Consider the following 19,852-nt stretch of genomic DNA (forward strand, 5'->3'; position numbering starts at 1 on the left):
CAAAGTACATTATATTTTGGTATGGCGGGTTTCCTGTCAACAGGACTTGACATAAACAACTGGACGTCTGAAGCAAGAGACGTTTTTTCAGAACGAGAATTTGTTCAACCAAGCTGTACTCCAGCCTATAGCACAGTATTCAAAGAACTGACCAAAATTTATAAAGATCATATAAGTTCATGGTGGGAGGTCCAAAGCTTGGAAAATTATATTAAGGCAGCTATTGTACCCAGACACCTTCGTATCACTCTTACCCCTGGGACGAGATATAGAGAACAAGGATTATCTGATAGGTGGGAAAAGGAAATTACTGCTAGCTCTTTAAGACTAATGCACCTCCTTTTGGAGGAAGAAAAAACTAAGCTAGCAGTTCTGTCAAAAAAATTGACTGATCAAATAGAGATAACAAAAAAATTCTCATCAGAGGCGGACTTTAAATCACGGGAATCTACCCTTCAAAATTCAGTTGAAAGGTTTCAGTACCACCTCAAGGAGAGAAAGCATCGTTATTTCGTTAGGGACCTTCAGGAATTTAAAGATCATAAGGCGTACCTCTTTCCTGCAAATAAGGTCCATATACCACCACCAGAGACTGAACCTTCATCAACTGACACTGAGGTGTCAGATAACGATACTAGACCTAAGAGAGGTAAAAATAAAAATAAAAACTATAACCGGGGTGGTAGAGGGGGTAGGCCATACACATCCCATTTTTTAGACCACCAACATTACCTTCGGAGCCGCCAACAACCTTACAGCCCACTACAGGGGGATTTTCCCAGATAATAAATCTATCTGCCAAAAACCTAAGCCCAGCAGCTTAGGCTATCAGGGTAAATATCGGGTAACTAAAAGCAAAGCACTTTTTGCTTGGTTACCTGATATTTATCTTGGATACCAGCTTAGCGCGGGCTCCCTGCACCCGTAACCACTGTAAATATCGGGTAACTAACCAAAGCACATTGCTTGGTTACTCGATGTGTATCCTGGTTACGGGGGCGGGGAGCCAGAGAGAGCATGCGCAGCGAAATCCTACGGATCGCGCTGCTCAAAAAATGTTACAGGCTGCGTTGCTCCCGCCCGGCGGTCAGTTAAAAAACGACTGACCGTGACGCAGCGGATGCAACGCAGCATCATCAGTTGCAATCCGTCACTAATAGAAGTCTATGGGGAAAAACAGGATTCCTGCAAAATATTTTGCAGGATACCGTAATTCCTCAAGGCTACAGATTGTGACTGATGCAAAACAACGGAAGTGTGAACTTAGCCTAACATGTATAAATAAATAATAATAATAATATTGTAGATGTGGCACAAGAAAACATACAATCTAATAATTAATAACACATGAAATAACAGCCAATAAATTAAATAACATTACCTGTATCAGGGAGAGCAGTGCCACAACCCCACACATACATGTACATTTGCTATTACCACTCATTTTATAGTGCAAGTCTTTCATGTGTATCATGGTCATGTGGTGCCACCTAGTGGTTGTTTGTGTGTAATATTTAAACAACATTTTTATTTATTTTAGTTATTTAAATAATATTTTTAATGACATATTACGGTCTCACTTCTACAGTGCTGGCCAAAAGTATTGGCACCCCTGCAATTCTGTCAGATAATACTCAGTTTCTTCTTGAAAATGATTGCAATCACAAATTCTTTGGTATTATTATCTTCATTTATTTTGCTTGCAATGAAAAAACACAAAAGAGAATGAAACAAAAATGAAATCATTGATCATTTCACACAAAACTCCAAAAATGGGCCAGACAAAAGTATTGGCACCCTTAGCCTAATACTTTGCACAACCTTTAGCCAAAATAACTGCAAACAACCGCTTCCGGTAACCAATGAGTTTCTTACAATGCTCTGCTGGAATTTTAGACCATTCTTCTTTGGCAAACTGCTCCAGGTCCCTGAGATTTGAAGGGTGCCTTCTCCAAACTGCCATTTTGAGATCTCTCCACAGGTGTTCTATGGGATTCAGGTCTGGACTCATTGCTGGCCACTTTAGTAGTCTCCAGTGCTTTCTATCAAACCACTTTCTAGTGCTTTTTGAAGTTTGTTTTGGGTCATTGTCCTGCTGGAAGACCCATGACCTCTGAGGGAGACCCAGCTTTCTCACACTGGACCCTACATTATGCTGCAAAATTTGTTGGTAGTCTTCAGACTTCATAATGCCATGCACACGATCAAGCAGTCCAGTGCCAGAGGCAGCAAAGCAACCCCAAAACATCAGGGTACCTCCGCCATGTTTGACTGTAGGGACCATGTTCTTTTCTTTGAATGCCTCTTTTTTTTCCTGTAAACTCTATGTTGATCGCTTTTCCCAAAAAGCTCTACTTTTGTCTCATCTGACCAGAGAACATTCTTCCAAAACGTTTTAGGCTTTCTCAGGTAAGTTTTAGCAAACTCGAGCCTGGCTCTTTTATGTCTTGGGGTAAGAAGTAGGGTCTTCCTGGGCATCCTACCATACAGTCCCTTTTTATTCAGACAGCGACAGATAGTACGGGTTGACACTGTTGTACGCTCGGACTGCAGGGCAGCGTGAACTTGTTTGGATGTTAGTCGAGGTTCTTTATCCACCATCTGCACAATCTTGCGTTCAAATCTCTCGTCAATTTTTCTTTTTCTTCCACATCTAGGGAGGTTAGCCACAGTGCCATGGGCTTTTATACTTCTTGATGACACTGCGCATCGTAGACACAGGAACTTTCAGGTCTTTGGAGATGGACTTGTAGCCTTGAGATTGCTCATGCTTCCTCACAATTTGGATTCTCAAGTCCTCAGACAGTTCTTTGGTCTTCTTTCTTTTCTCCATGCTCAGTGTGGTACACACAAGGACACAGGACAGAGGTTGAGTCAACTTTAATCCATGTCAACTGACTGCAAGTGTGATTTAATTATTGCCAACACCTGTTAGGTGCCACAGGTAAGTTACAGGTGCTGTTAATTACACAAATTAGAGAAGCATCACATGATTTTTCAAACAGTGCCAATACTTTTGTCCACCCCCTTTTTTATGTTTGGTGTGGAATTATATCCAATTTGGCTTTTTGACATTTTTTTTTCATTGAAGACAAATTAAATGAAGATAATACCAAAGATTTGTGATTGCAATCATTTTCAGGAAGAAACTGAGTATTCTCTGACAGAATTGCAGGGGTGCCAATACTTTTGGCCAGCACTGTATATGTAGGTCAATATTTTCTGGTGCTTGTCCATTTATTCTCAGTTTTAATTTAAACATCCTCATTAAAAATTACTAATTTTTTTGTGGGTGTACTTTTGCATTGTGCATATACGGGATGTGTTATTGTATCAAACTGTAATATCTTCAGCGTTGTCCCATTTCAAAGGATATACCGTAATAAAATATGTACAAAAATGTGAGGGTGTACTTACTTTTGTGATATACTGTATGTCGAATTTGCATATTTTTTTTCAGGTTTTTTTATGGTGTTCCAATACACACAAAGGAAATAACTGTGTATAGCAAACGTGTGCAATTGCAATTATTTTCTGGAAGAAATACTTTATTTTCTGAATCAATTTCAAGGGTGCCAACACTTTCAGCCATGACTGTATAATAAATGGGTTGTTCAGCTATATAAAGTACATCATTATTATTATCTTGGATGCGATTGGGGAAAGATGAGATAAGAGGAGTAGAGAAGGAGCTCTTGTGAGGATCGGAGGTTGCGTGCAGGTAGGTACTGGGAGACTAGGTCACAGATATAGGGAGGAGACAGGTTGTGGATGGCTTTGTATGTCATGGCTAGTGTTTTGAAAAGGAGTCTTTGGGAGTCAATGGGAAGCCAGTGAAGGGATTGGCAGGGGAGTAGCGGGGGGACAGGTGGATTAGTCTGGCAGCAGAATTTAGGTTAGAAGGGAGACCACAGAGCAGGAGGTTACAGTAGTCCAGGTGGAAGATACTGAGGGCATGCACTAGTGTTTTTGCAGATTCTTGGTGAACAATTGTACGAATCCGGAAAATATTTTTGAGTTAGAGTCAGTAGGCAGTGGAAAGAGCTTGGATATGAGTATAATATTGAATTTATACAATATACACATATATAGTCATTATCAAATATGCCCCAATGTCCTGTGGTCAGCCACACCCCTTTGTATCTAACACTGGTCGTGTGGTGACAGAAGCATTCACCCATGTCAAACTGAAGCCAGAAGCAGAGCTGCTGTAGTGCTGGAGAACCAGAAATGTGACCTTGGTGGACCAGATTTTGTGGCTCTGACCTGTTAGTATTTCACATTTTCAAGACAATTTTTCATTTTTTTACAGATGAAATCATGGAGAGGATTCAGGCTGCTGGCTTCACTATCTCTCAAATAAAGGAGACTCAGTTAAACAAAGATATGGCTGAAGAATTTTACAAAGAACACAAAGGAAAGCCATTTTTTGATCAACTTACCAACTATATGTGCAGGTGGGAAAATACTGAGCATTGTAAACTCCATTATCTACGAGGTGATGGATGGAGCTTCAGACACTATATGTGTGAGCCAGAAGTGTCTTACAGAGTAAGTCTATGGAGCCTTGTTCTGACGTTCCGTAGACTTCTATTGTAAAAGCCATTTCTGGGCCACGGAGAGCGCAGATAGACCCGTAGGAGTCTGTAAAGTGGTGATCTCACTCAGGAGAGGAGCAGAATAAAAGAAAGTCGTCATTGGAGGGCTTAAAGAAACTCTACAGCGTTAATACATAACAGCCATACAATCCGCAGTTTTTCAGTATTTTATCCATACATGTTTTCCTGTATTTGATTTACTTTCAGAGGTCCTTGCCTAATGATGATTCTCACTAAGGAGAACGCAGTGCAGGAATGGCGATCACTAATGGGCCCCACAGACCCAACTGAAGCGCATTCCTCATCTCCTGAGTCATTGAGAAGCTTGTTTGCAAAGAGCGTCCTGCAAAATGCCGTCCACGGGTCCTCAAACTTAAATCATGCCACGGAGAAGATCAAATTCATATTTGGTGATATAGAGATGGAGGGAGCAAGTAACGGTAACATCTCATCACTTTCTTCCCAATATAACGACTACAGGACTAATATTGACACAAATCACACTTCTAAACTGATAGAATTACTGTAAATGTCATCTGTACGGGGCACATTGTAGATGAGCCGGTGACTGACGTTTTCTCTACAGAGATGTCTTTTTTGAAAGACGCTACAGATGGTGATCAGCAAAGTGAGGAGAACGGTGAAAATACATCAGTGGACGGTAACGACAAGATATTTAGCACATGCAATGCTTATGTTTCCATAACAGCCATAAATATCTGTTAGGGCTTATTCACACATCAGTATATTTCATATTAGTTTTTACCATGAGTCTTTGGTCAGAGATTCATCAGTTTTTCTCAGATGATAAAAAAAGTTGATGGTTTCTCAAGCTTCTCCTGTCAACAGTCCCATAGACTTGTATTGGGGAGTTCGATCCAACACTCGGATCAATATCGGATATGTGTCTGCTTTTGTGCAAACCAATTGGTCCGATGGAAAAAATCAGACATGTGAACTACCCCATAGACTACAGGAGGTACAAGTTGTATCTGTGGAAACACGGATAGCACTTATATGACAAAAACTGACATCTCAATGAGCCCTTAAAAGAGATGTCCACCACTTGGACAACTCCTTCTCATTCCCCATGTGCCCCTCACAAAAAAAAGAATCCTAAGCTCACCTCCAGTGCCAGCGCTGTTCCAGCAATGTTATAACGTCCATTTCCAGGGCCTACGTGACATTGTTATAACACACAAGCCCCACAATCAATCAGCGCCAGCTTCCTTCTCCCCGCCTTTAATCAACAGGAAGTGAACGCTCCACCTGATGCTCACTTCCTATTAATGGCTCCTGTGTCCAAAGGAGGGGACAGCAAAGCCAGCAGGGATTGATCATGGGGCTCACGTGTCATAACAATGTGATGTGGCCCTGGGAATAGTAGCTCCAACATTGCTGGAACTGCAACTGCATCGGAGGTGAGTATAGGGCGCACATGGGGAATGAGAAGGGGTTGTCCGGATAGTGGACAACCCCTGTAATATAATTAGATGTGTGGAGGAGGAGAGGATGGTGGTTAAAAGGGTTTTCCACTTTAAGGAAAGTGAACCCCACATACTCTTCTGAACACAAAATAACAAACAGTGCAGATCCTTATTATACCCAGGTCCAGCACTCGCTCCCTGCCACTGCTTGAATCTGTATTTTGGCTTCAGTGGTGACGTCATGTCAACAGCGAGCATCACCGCTGCAGCCAATCACTGAGCTCAGTGGTTGAACAGATGTAGATGGCACAAACTGATGAGCTCATTGATTGCCTACACTGACGATGTGAGCTGTCGACATGATGTCACCACTGCGGACAAAATAAAGACTTGAGCAGCAATGGGGAGCAAGTACTTTATCCGGGGAGGATGAGTACCTGCTGAATTTGGTATTTTAGGTATATAAGAGAAACTTCCTGAGGTCCACTTTCCTTAAAGTGCAAAGAAAAGTTAAGTTCTTATATGTCCATTTTCACACACACATTTTGGTCAGTATTTTGCATCAGTATTGATAAGTGAAAACCAAGAGTGGAACATGAATAGAAAATAATATAAAGCAGGGGTCGTAAACTAAAATGGGGTTCTTTGACCACTCAGAAAAGTCCCGTTAGAGCACGGGCTCTCTGTCTAGCTGCTACACTGCGGTGTCATAAAGTAAATGGCATAGCATTGCGTTGCCTAGTGTTCTGCGACCCCACAGTCTCCTATATACAATATGATGTCCTATAGTTCTTATATATACAGTAGGAGACCCCCCAGCTCCACGATACAAAGTATGAAGGCCACATTGCCCCTTATATACAGTATGATGGCCACACAGACCCCCTGCATACAGTATGATGGCCCCACAGCTCCCTGTTTACAGTATGAAGGCCTCATATAGTATGATGGCCACACAACCCCCTATAAACAGTGTGATGCCACCAATACACAGTAAAATGCCCCCATAACTTCCTATCTTCAGTATGATTGTCTGCATAAAATGATTCCAGTGTGCTAATTGTAGTATATTTTTGACAAATTGTATTACTTTCAAAAAGTCATAAATAAAGAATCAGTCAAAAACATCTGGAAACAAAATGGTAATAATAACTTTCTGGATATGGCGCCAACATATTCTGCAGAATTTTACAGTTAAGTGGGGAAATGTACAGACAATAAAGACAATACAAAGTAACACATAATTCATCAGTTACAGGAGGAGTGAGGCCCCTGCTCCTAAATGAGAGGGGGACAATAGGTAAAAGTTCTTGTTCTGTCTGGTCCATTCATCAATATAATAAATAAGATGATACATTTTAAAAAGCTGCATGATCCAGACATCAACCAGTATCTACAGTTAGGTCCAGAAATATTTGGACAGTGACACAATTTTCGCGAGTTGGGCTCTGCATGCCACCACATTGGATTTGAAATGAAATCTCTACAACAGAATTCAAGTGCAGATTGTAACGTTTAATTTGAAGGTTTGAACAAAAATATCTGATAGAAATTGTAGGAATTGTACACATTTCTTTACAAACACTCCACATTTTAGGAGGTCAAAAGTAAAATAAACCAAACCCAAACAAAATATTTTTATTTTCAATATTTTGTTGCGAATCCTTTGGAGGCAATCACTGCCTTAAGTCTGGAACCCATGGACATCACCAAACGCTGGGTTTCCTCCTTCTTAATGCTTTGCCAGGCCTTTACAGCCGCAGCCTTCAGGTCTTGCTTGTTTGTGGGTCTTTCCGTCTTAAGTCTGGATTTGAGCAAGTGAAATGCATGCTCAATTGGGTTAAGATCTGGTGATTGACTTGGCCATTGCAGAATGTTCCACTTTTTTGCACTCATGAACTCCTGGGTAGCTTTGGCTGTATGCTTGGGGTCATTGTCCATCTGTACTATGAAGCGCCGTCCGATCAACTTTGCGGCATTTGGCTGAATCTGGGCTGAAAGTATATCCCCGTACACTTCAGAATTCATCCGGCTACTCTTGTCTGCTGTTATGTCATCAATAAACACAAGTGACCCAGTGCCATTGAAAGCCATGCATGCCCATGCCATCACGTTGCCTCCACCATGTTTTACAGAGGATGTGGTGTGCCTTGGATCATGTGCCGTTCCCTTTCTTCTCCAAACTTTTTTCTTCCCATCATTCTGGTACAGGTTGATCTTTGTCTCATCTGTCCATAGAATACTTTTCCAGAACTGAGCTGGCTTCATGAGGTGTTTTTCAGCAAATTTAACTCTGGCCTGTCTATTTTTGGAATTGATGAATGGTTTGCATCTAGATGTGAACCCTTTGTATTTACTTTCATGGAGTCTTCTCTTTACTGTTGACTTAGAGACAGATACACCTACTTCACTGAGAGTGTTCTGGACTTCAGTTGATGTTGTGAACGGGTTCTTCTTCACCAAAGAAAGTATGCGGCGATCATCCACCACTGTTGTCATCCGTGGACGCCCAGGCCTTTTTGAGTTCCCAAGCTCACCAGTCAATTCCTTTTTTCTCAGAATGTACCCGACTGTTGATTTTGCTACTCCAAGCATGTCTGCTATCTCTCTGATGGATTTTTTCTTTTTTTTCAGCCTCAGGATGTTCTGCTTCACCTCAATTGAGAGTTCCTTAGACCGCATGTTGTCTGGTCACAGCAACAGCTTCCAAATGCAAAACCACACACCTGTAATCAACCCCAGACCTTTTAACTACTTCATTGATTACAGGTTAACGAGGGAGACGCCTTCAGACTTAATTGCAGCCCTTAGAGTCCCTTGTCCAATTACTTTTGGTCCCTTGAAAAAGAGGAGGCTATGCATTACAGAGCTATGATTCCTAAACCCTTTCTCCGATTTGGATGTGAAAACTCTCATATTGCAGCTGGGAGTGTGCACTTTCAGCCCATATTATATATATAATTGTATTTCTGAACATGCTTTTGTAAACAGCTGAAATAACAAAACTTGTGTCACCGTCCAAATATTTCTGGCCCTGACTGTATGTGCAGTTACCGCGGGCTGTGGTGTTTACAGAAGAAATGGACATAGATGAATAGGAGGGAGCAGATTCTGAGGAAAATATATAATGGGGAAAGGGGAAGAGTTAGTTAGTGAAGTGAGTTGATAATCCTGTCTAAATGTACAGTGTTTTTAAACCACGCTTAAATATATAGGGGTTAGGTATTAATCGGATTATCTGGGGAAAGCACTACAGAAAACTGGCGCAGCACAAGAGAAGTCTTGGACATAGAAGTGGGAAACATTACATGACCCCCAACACTTGAGAACTAAAAGGATTAAAAACAGATGAACACATAAAAAAGGAACTTTACAAAACACGCAAATGGAAAAGTGACTAATGTGCATACAAAAAAAAGGCTCAAACTAAAAAAAATGATAACAAACAAGCACAGATACTATATGAATTGGCCTTTCAATGTACAGTACTGTATATTCTCATTTGAAAAGTATTCCTATAATGGACAGTGGTTAAAAATGGGCAACATGGATCTTATAAAATCTGCTATCAATTTTTATGTGTAGATTCTGAATGAACTGATGGCATCTGAGAGAAAATAATCCAAAGAGCAATCTAGTGTAAAGTGTGATGCACACAAGGGAGCCATATGCCCATGCGGTGGTGAATGGATCCCAATGGTTCTGTATTACATTGTTTGATTGATACATGAAATACTAAGCAGTCATCTCTTTTATGTGCAAATTCCAAGTCACTAAATCATTTTCTTTGTGTTTTATTTACAGAAAGTAAAGCAGAACCGCCTCAAGAGAACAGCTAATTAAAAAAAAAAACAATTTACTTTCATTGTGATGGATCTCAGTACTTATTTTCATTAAAAGCTATAAAATCTTGTTTATGACAATGTGTAATAAATAGTTGTTTTTCTTTTGTTTTGTTTTTAATGAACCCAAAATAAGTTGTAGGGTTACACGCAGGGGCGTAACTAGAGTTTGATGGGCCCCGGTGCAAAGTTCAGACCTGGGCCCCCCCTCCACATACATCGACACTTAAGGTACAGGATAATGACACTGACACTCGGGGTACAGGATAATGATGCTGACACTTGGCTCTTTCCCTCAGCATACAGATTTCCCATGATCTGAAATCCCTCTATCAGCACCCAGCTTTCCTATGTTCTGATATCCATCTTGTCCTCGGCACCCAGCTTCCCCATGCTCTGCTATACATCTTTCCCTCAGCACCCAGCTTTCCCATATCAGAGCATGGGAAAGCTGGGTGCTGAGAAATGATGTATAGCAGAGCATGGGAAAGCTGGGTGCTGAGATAAGATGTATAGCAGAGCATGGGAAAGCTGGGTGCTGAGGGAAAAGAGCCTTTTTCCCTCAGCACAAAACGTTCCCATCCCCTGCTTGTATCTTTGTCCCCCCTTGTATATAGTTCTCCAAATACAATAATGGCACCCACATAGCCTTCCAAATAGTATAAAGGGTCCCACATAACCCTTCATATATTAGAATACACTTCCATAGTCCTCCATGTATTATTATGCATTTCCCATAGTTCTCCATGCATTATAATTCACCCCATAGTACTCAATATATAATACTGCACCACATAGTCCTCCATATATTATAATGCACCCCCATAATCCTCCATGTATAAAGTAGCCCTTCAATTATTATCTTGAATTTCTCATAGTTCTCTATGTATTATATTTCACCCCATAGTTCTCCTTGTATTATACTGCACCACATAGGCCTCCATATATTATAATGCAGCCCTATAGTCCTCCTTGTATAAAGTAGCCCTCCAATTATTATAATGAATTTCTCATAGTTCTCCATATATTATAATTCACCCCATAGTTCTCCATATATTATACTGCACCACATAGTCCCCAATGTTTTATAATGCACCCCCATAGTCCATGTATAAGGTAGCCTCCATAGTCCTCCATATATTATAATGTAGCCCCCATAGTCCTATATGTATTATAACGCAACCCTATAAAACTTCATATTGCATTATGCAGCCCCATACTCCTCCATGCATAAGGCACCCCTATATTCCATGTATAAGGTGTCCTTCATTTTGTATTATGCAGCCCTCCCAGACCTCCATATATAATAATGCAGCCAGCCTCCTCAGGCCTCCATGTATAATGTAGCAGCCAGCTTCTCCAGGCCTCCATGTATAACAATACACCCAGCCTCCTCAGGCCTCCATGTATAATATAGCACCCAGTCTCTCCAGACCACCTCCATGTATAACAATGCACCCAGCCTCCTCAGGCCTCCATGTATAATATAGCAGCCAGCCTCTCCAGGCCTCCATGTATAACAATGCACCCAGCCTCCTCAGGCCTCCATGTATAATGCAGTATCTCTAGGCCTCCATGTATAATGCAGTATCTCCAGGCCTCCATGTATAATAATGCAGCCACCCCAGACCTCCATATATAATGCAGCCTCCCCAGACCTCCATGTATAAAGCAGCCTCTACAGGCCTCCATGTATAAAGCAGCCTCTCCAGGCCTCCATATATAATGCAGCCTCCTCAGACCTCCATGTATAATATAGCACCCAGTCTCTCCAGGCCTCCATGTATAATAATGCAGCCAGCCTCCTCAGGCCTCCATGTATAATGTAGCAGCCAGCTTCTTCAGGCCTCCATGTATAACAATGCACCCAGCCTCCTCAGGCTTCCATGTATAACAATGCACCCAGCCTCCTCAGGCCTCCATGTATAACAATGCACCCAGCCTCCTCAGGCCTCCATGTATAATGCAGTATCTCCAGGCCTCCATGTATAATGCAGTATCTCCAGGCCTCCATGTATAATAATGCAGCCACCCCAGACCTCCATATATAATGCAGCCTCCCCAGACCTCCATGTATAAAGCAGCCTCTACAGGCCTCCATGTATAAAGCAGCCTCTCCAGGCCTCCATATATAATGCAGCCTCCTCAGACCTCCATGTATAAAGCAGCCTCTCCAGGCTTCCATGTATAATAATACAGCTTCCCCAGACCTCCATATATAATGCAGCCTCCTCAGACCTTCATGTATAAAGCAGCCTCTCCAGGCCTCCATGTATAATAATGCAGCTACCCCAGACCTCCACATATAATACAGCCTCCTCAGACCTCCATGTATAAAGCAGCCTCTCCAGGCTTCCATGTACAATAATGCAGCTTCCCCAGAACTGCCTTCCCAAGCCTCTGGCCACCGTTTACTCACTTATATTAAAAAAAAAAAACAAGTACTCACCTTCTCTCTTCCTTCCACCGCTGCTGTCCTCCCCGCTGCTCGTTCTCCCGGTGCTGCGGTCGGCGTCCTCCTGTCCTGCACTCTGTGCACTCAGCACAGCAGTCGCTCGGGAGTGACGTCATCGCACAGGGGGAGAATGGTGATGCATAGCGCGGCACCGGCCGCGCTATGCTTCATCATTACTGTGCGCGGTGACGGGGGAGATGCCGCAGCCGCTGACACCAGGTAGGGGGCCCCGGTGTTGGCAGGTCAAATAGCGGCCGTGAGGTCTGTGACAGATCAGCGCAGCTCCTCTCACACTGACAGGAGCTGGCTGCTGATCTGCCTGGCGGCCGCCGGGCCCCTGGCCTCCCGGGCCCGGTCGCGATCGCTGCGACCACGGTAGTTACTCCACTGGTTACACGAGAACTTTTAGTAGCAATACTGATTGATAATAACTAGAAAAATGTATTCCAAGTATGTAATCTTAAATTGTGAAGTGCTGGAAGTCAAGAGGGAATGCAATAGGGTCTTATCCGAGGAGTATAGGGGATAAAAACACTAGGAAGTCTCACCTTAGAAGGTTGTGTGAGTCACAACCAAGTGCACAGAGTACTGGTCACACGGCTGCTGCAGCCCCACGTGTAAGTAAAGGAAACTGATGAAGAGACTGGATATTGATGCCGATCCGCTGTTATTAAAGATGATTCCAGATATATTAATAAAAGTGATTTATTTCTACATGTTTTGGAGAGCCACATTCTCCTTCTACAGGAAAAATCTCTTGCTGGGGGAGCCAGTCACGTTTTCCCCTTCTATATATGCTGAATGGACGATTCCATTAATACCAGCTATAGTTTACGTATACTGGTCCGGTGAGGTGTTGTGATCCAGACTTACTGGTAGCTGTTGTGCATTATTGCTGTGAGCGGATGTGATCTTAACACTTATTGTCTTCTTGTTGCTGCCTTCCTGCTCTTGCTTTTCTCTGTAATCTTTATCTGTTTATTCCTGTACGTTTGCAGTGTGTCTGAGTTTTGTTTTCCCCCTGGCTATCTTAATCTGTGATTCCATCTCACTCCTGCCCCTTCCTTTCCTGGGAACAGATTGATCTGGGCAGGAGAATACAAAGGCATAGGACTCCGGTATCTCCACCTTCACGGGTAATCCAGAGATGAGGTATAGCCTAGGGTCCCCTAGCATGAGGGACAGTATAGGAGCCCCAGTCCCTCACTATCTTGCAGTCACATTTTCACATTTGCAGAATAAAGATGTTTCAGGGTTTATAGACACCAAAATAGATGGCATAAAAAAATCCAAAGACAAGTCCCCTAAATGTATGAAACATGAAAAAACATCAAAAATAAATTTGTTTCCATAACAATGCGTAATATTTAAAAGTAAGAAAGGACAAGTAAGAATATACTAAAATGTAAAGAGAATGTGAATGAATAAATAAACAAGAAGCGCATGTTTATGAGGCCTAAGACACACGGCGAGTAAATCAGAGCATTCCACTCGGACCAATATTACTCTATGGGCCTTCTCCCATGAGCGATTATTTTCTCAGCCCTAATCGGACCGAGAAAACAGTTGCAGCATGCTGTGGGTGGAATGCGAGGCTGTTTTTCTCGCACCCATTCAAGTCTACGGGGTGAAAGAAACATCGCACTGCACTCGCATTACACTGGTGTAACACGAGTGCAGTGCGATTCTCGCAATTGCTGGCAACGGAGGAGATAGGGAGATAAATCCCTTCCTCCCCTCCGCAGCGCCGGCCCTCACTCGCAGCTGTGGTCTGATCACACGATCGGACCACAGTCGCAATGACCCTCACATGACACTTGTCTCCTGCTGTGCTGTGACCGTGAGCATGCAGTAGTCCCCGTGTGGCCTCGGCCTTAGAAAGAGTTTGTAAGGCCACATATGTGTGGAGCAAAGCGTGTGAAAACAGCAAAGAAATAGGAAGGGAAGGCGGTAGGGAAGCAAACTGTTGGTTGTTAAAAAGGTTATCGGATACTATTTGTTTTTTTTACAATTTACAAAGAAATGACAGGCAAGTGGTTGGTAACTACTTGCTTGTTGTGCGTAAGCTGACCTCTACCATCACAGAGTCTGAATCTGGCCTATGAGTGTTGGCTGCCTATGCATGGCGCTCTCACTGTTCTATTTTAAGGGAATTGTGAAATGCAGACAACACCCACAGTCTTCAATTGATAGTTATATGTGTGCAGTGTGTCTTCCTCTTTAGAGTACTGATTTTGGAGACGAGCACCCCAAGTCTCCAGATATGTCAAAGTCCTGGTGGTGAAACCTGCATCTATTAGACATTTATGGCATATACTGTACTTCTGATTTGCCATAAAGGTAATACCCTTTAAGTTTTATTGCGGCCCTCAGAATTGTTTTAATGTGACAATGTGGACATTGTTTAGAAAAGGTTGTGTCCGCCTGGTCTAGGGGAAATAACACTGGATAAGTGACATAGAAAATATGTAGAGAAGAGGGAATAAGATCAAGAATGAATTTGGAATAAGAATAGGATACATAAAAAAAGATAAGGAACAAACAAAAAATGATCTGGAAATATGGAAATACAATGTAGATGCCAATCAGAAGGGATAAGACAATACTGTTCTCACTGTCCCAGCTCCAGCTCTGGGTTTTGCTTCTTTCCCCTATGGTGAGGGTCCTCTGAGCTGGACTGGGGCCGGGTTACTGTGGTATCCCAGAAAGCACCATTGATGTCATCTTCCTTGGCCTTACAAGACTGGCTAAGATGGCCGCCCACTGCATGACTATCCCATCTTTTCTTTCTTGTAGATTTTGTGAATCTCTTGAACATCTTTAGGAAAGGAATACCTCCTAATTATCTTTCTCCAGCAGTGCAAAGTCTAGAATAGTATCAGCCTTCAAATATGTTTTACTCATTCCAAGTGCTACAGTTCAGTTACATGTAAATCCTAGAAATAACAATGAGCAGAGCGAGGTAGACTGGGGCATGTGTAGTGCGGTGATGGACAGGTCCGGTCACTTGCTCCTCTATCAGTGACCCCATTATTGACGCAGCAGCCTACAATCGGTGATAAAGATAGGAGTAAACAAGGTGATGGTAGTACACGAATCAGGACAAGCTGTGCAAACCTTCTTATAAGTTTATGTCTTGTTTCCGGCATATGCAAAATAAAGAATGTGGCCACAATTCATCCTAAAGTCTGTCTTTATTGAGTTATGTATTCTATGCAAAAATAATCTAAGCAAACTTAGCCTGTAAAGAAATAGTGGTATTGTTCTTAATTTACAAGCTCATAATTGAACTAGATGGACTTAGAGCAGGGGTGGGCAATTAATTTTCCCATGGGGCCGCATGAGAAATTGGGATGGTTTTAGAGGGCCGGACTAATATAATTAACTCAGTTTTACCCAATACTGTATATAGCATATATACTATCCCTTCATATACAAACAGTAAGTTACGGACTGTGTGACCCCTCGTGACCCTGCACGCACACATGTCCTTTTTTTCTCTGGCATCACGGGTGTCACACGGACCGCACACTGGTGTGATCTGTGTGACATCAGTGTGACAAATACCAGAGAAAACACGGGTCTTTTTAATAAAAAGATTTTCTATATTTACCTCTCTCCAGCGCTGCTGTCTCTGGCTCTGCTGCCTCCCGCTCCTTATCGCTGGTAATTATACTCACTGAATATTCACTGCAGTGAGCAGCTGGAAGCAGGGACAGCGCTGGGGACCGAATCGCTGGGTGAGTATACAGGTGTGTGTGTGTTGAGAACCTGGAAGCCGGAGCATCTCGGGGACTCGTCACAGTTCCCAATGAACTCTGATGAACCCATGAAGCTGTAGCGTGGGTGTCGCAGGATGGTCATCAAAGTTCATTGGAAACTCTGATGACCTCCTGGAGGTCACTGTGCTTGCAGAATACTCACCTGTCCCTGCGGTGATGTCCTCAACGGTGCTGTGCCCGGTGCTGTCATCGCGATGCTCCGGCTTCCAGGTCCTGAGTGCGGTGAATAATCAATGAATGAGCAGTGGTCAGGAGCGGGAGGCAGCAGAGCTGAAGAAAGCAGGTAAATATGGAAAATCTTTTTATTTCACAGACTCGTGTTTTCTCCAGTACCTGTCACATGTATGCAAACAGGTACCGGAGAAACGCAATCAGGCCCTGTAATAGCGGTATGGCGCTGCAGGGGGCGGGGAGAGAGCACGTGGTACCCGATGTAACTCCAGTACCACTCGCAGTTACGGGCTTTTCTCTCTGCACGCACGCACACATACATACACACACGCACACGCTATATACATATATACACAAACAATCCCCATATACTACATCACTACACCCCCATATACACCTGTAATATACATCACTACACCCCCATATACACCTGTAATATACATCACTACACCCCCATATACACCTGTAACATACATCACTTCACCCCCATATATACCTGTAATATACATCACTACACCCCCATATACACCTGTAATATACATCACTACACCCCTATATACACCTGTAATATACATCACTACACCCCCATATACACCTGTAATATACATCACTACACCCCCATATACACCTGTAATATACATCACTACACCCCCATATACACCTGTAATATACATCACTACACCCCCATATACACCTGTAATATACATCACTACACCCCCATATACACCTGTAATATACATCACTGCACCCCCATATACACCTGTAATATACATCACTACACCCCCATATACACCTGTAATATACATCACTACACCCCCATATACACCTGTAATATACATCACTGCACCCCCATATACACCTGTAATATACATCATTTCACCCCCATATATACCTGTAATATACATCACTACACCCCCATATACACCTGTAATATACATCACTACACCCCTATATACACCTGTAATATACATCACTACACCCCCATATACACCTGTAATATACATCACTACACCCCCATATACACCTGTAATATACATCACTACACCCCCATATACACCTGTAATTTACATCACTACACCCCCATATACACCTGTAATATACATCACTACACCCCCATATACACCTGTAATATACATCACTGCACCCCCATATACACCTGTAATATACATCACTACACCCCCATATACACCTGTAATATACATCACTACACCCCTATATACACCTGTAATATACATCACTACACCCCCATATACACCTGTAATATACATCACTGCACCCCCATATACACCTGTAATATACATCACTACACCCCCATATACACCTGTAATATACATCACTGCACCCCCATATACACCTGTAATATACATCACTACACCCCCATATACACCTGTAATATACATCACTACACCCCCATATACACCTGTAATATACATCACTACACCTCCATATACACCTGTAATATACATCACTACACCCCCATATACACCTGTAATATACATCACTACACCTCCATATACACCTGTAATATACATCACTGCACCCCCATATACACCTGTAATATACGGTACATCACTTCACCCCCATATATACCTGTAATATACATCACTACACTCCCATATACACCTGTAATATACATCACTACACCCCCATATACACCTGTAATATACATCACTTCACCCCCATATATACCTGTAATATACATCACTACACCCCCATATACACCTGTAAAATACATCACTTCACCCCCATATACACCTGTAATATACATCACTACACCCCCATATACACCTGTAATATACATCACTACACCCCCATATACACCTGTAATATACATCACTACACCCCCATATACACCTGTAATATACATCACTTCACCCCCATATATACCTGTAATATACATCACTACACCCCCATATACACCTGTAATATACATCACTGCACCCCCATATACACCTGTAATATACATCACTGCACACCCATATACACCTGTAATATACATCACTACACCCCTAAATACACCTGTAATATACATCACTAGACCCCCATATACACCTGTAATATACATCACTACACCCCCATATACACCTGTAATATACATCACTACACCCTTATATACACCTGTAATATACATCACTACACCCCCATATACACCTGTAATATACATCACTACACCCCCATATACACCTGTAATATACATCACTACACCCCCATATACACCTGTAATATACATCACTACACCCCCATATACACCTGTAATATACATCACTGCACCCCCATATACACCTGTAATATACATCACTACACCCCCATATACACCTGTAATATACATCACTGCACCCCCATATACACCTGTAATATACATCATTTCACCCTCATATATACCTGTAATATACATCACTACACCCCTATATACACCTGTAATATACATCACTGCACCCCCATATACACCTGTAATATACATCACTACACCCCTAAATACACCTGTAATATACATCACTGCACCCCCATATATACCTGTAATATACATCACTACACCCCTATATACACCTGTAATATACATCACTGCACCCCCATATACACCTGTAATATACATCACTACACTCCTATATACACCTGTAATATACATCACTGCACCCCCATATACACCTGTAATATACATCACTGCACCCCCATATACACCTGTAATATACATCACTGCACCCCCATATACACCTGTAATATACATCACTGCACCCCCATATATACCTGTAATATACATCACTACACCCCTATATACACCTGTAATATACATCACTGCACCCCCATATACACCTGTAATATACATCACTACACCCCCATATATACCTGTAATATACATCACTACACCCCTATATACACCTGTAATATACATCACTGCACCCCCATATACACCTGTAATATACATCACTGCACCCCCATATACACCTGTAATATACATCACTACACCCCTAAATACACCTGTAATATACATCACTGCACCCCCATATATACCTGTAATATACATCACTACACCCCTATATACACCTGTAATATACATCACTTCACCCCCATATATACCTGTAATATACATCACTACACCCCCATATACACCTGTAATATACATCACTACACCCCCATATACACCTGTAATATACATCACTACACCCCCATATACACCTGTAATATACATCACTACACCTCCATATACACCTGTAATATACATCACTGCACCCCCATATACACCTGTAATATACATCACTTCACCCCCATATATACCTGTAATATACATCACTACACTCCCATATACACCTGTAATATACATCACTACACCCCCATATACACCTGTAATATACATCACTTCACCCCCATATATACCTGTAATATACATCACTACACCCCCATATACACCTGTAAAATACATCACTACACCCCCATATACACCTGTAATATACATCACTTCACCCCCATATATACCTGTAATATACATCACTACACCCCCATATACACCTGTAATATACATCACTGCACCCCCATATACACCTGTAATATACATCACTGCACACCCATATACACCTGTAAT

At 42.2% G+C, this 19,852-nt stretch overlaps 1 protein-coding gene across 2 annotated transcripts in view; it reads left to right on the forward strand.

The window, feature by feature from the left end:
* NME9 (NME/NM23 family member 9) overlaps positions 1-9,919 on the forward strand; it is a 109,535-nt gene extending 99,616 nt beyond the window's left edge. The window contains exons 14-17 of one of the 2 annotated variants that reach the window (XM_075317600.1): positions 4,313-4,457; positions 4,806-5,038; positions 5,185-5,259; positions 9,830-9,919. In XM_075317600.1, the coding sequence (XP_075173715.1) occupies positions 4,313-4,457; positions 4,806-5,038; positions 5,185-5,259; positions 9,830-9,864 (488 nt within the window). In that variant the 3' untranslated portion in view covers positions 9,865-9,919. The remainder of the gene's footprint in view (positions 1-4,312; positions 4,458-4,805; positions 5,039-5,184; positions 5,260-9,829) is intronic. The other variant, XM_075317601.1, reaches the window with a different exon arrangement.
* The last annotated feature ends 9,933 nt before the right edge of the window (positions 9,920-19,852 follow it).

Source organism: Anomaloglossus baeobatrachus, chromosome 7 (genome assembly GCF_048569485.1).
Source record: "Anomaloglossus baeobatrachus isolate aAnoBae1 chromosome 7, aAnoBae1.hap1, whole genome shotgun sequence".
NCBI classification, from domain to species: domain Eukaryota; kingdom Metazoa; phylum Chordata; class Amphibia; order Anura; family Aromobatidae; genus Anomaloglossus; species Anomaloglossus baeobatrachus.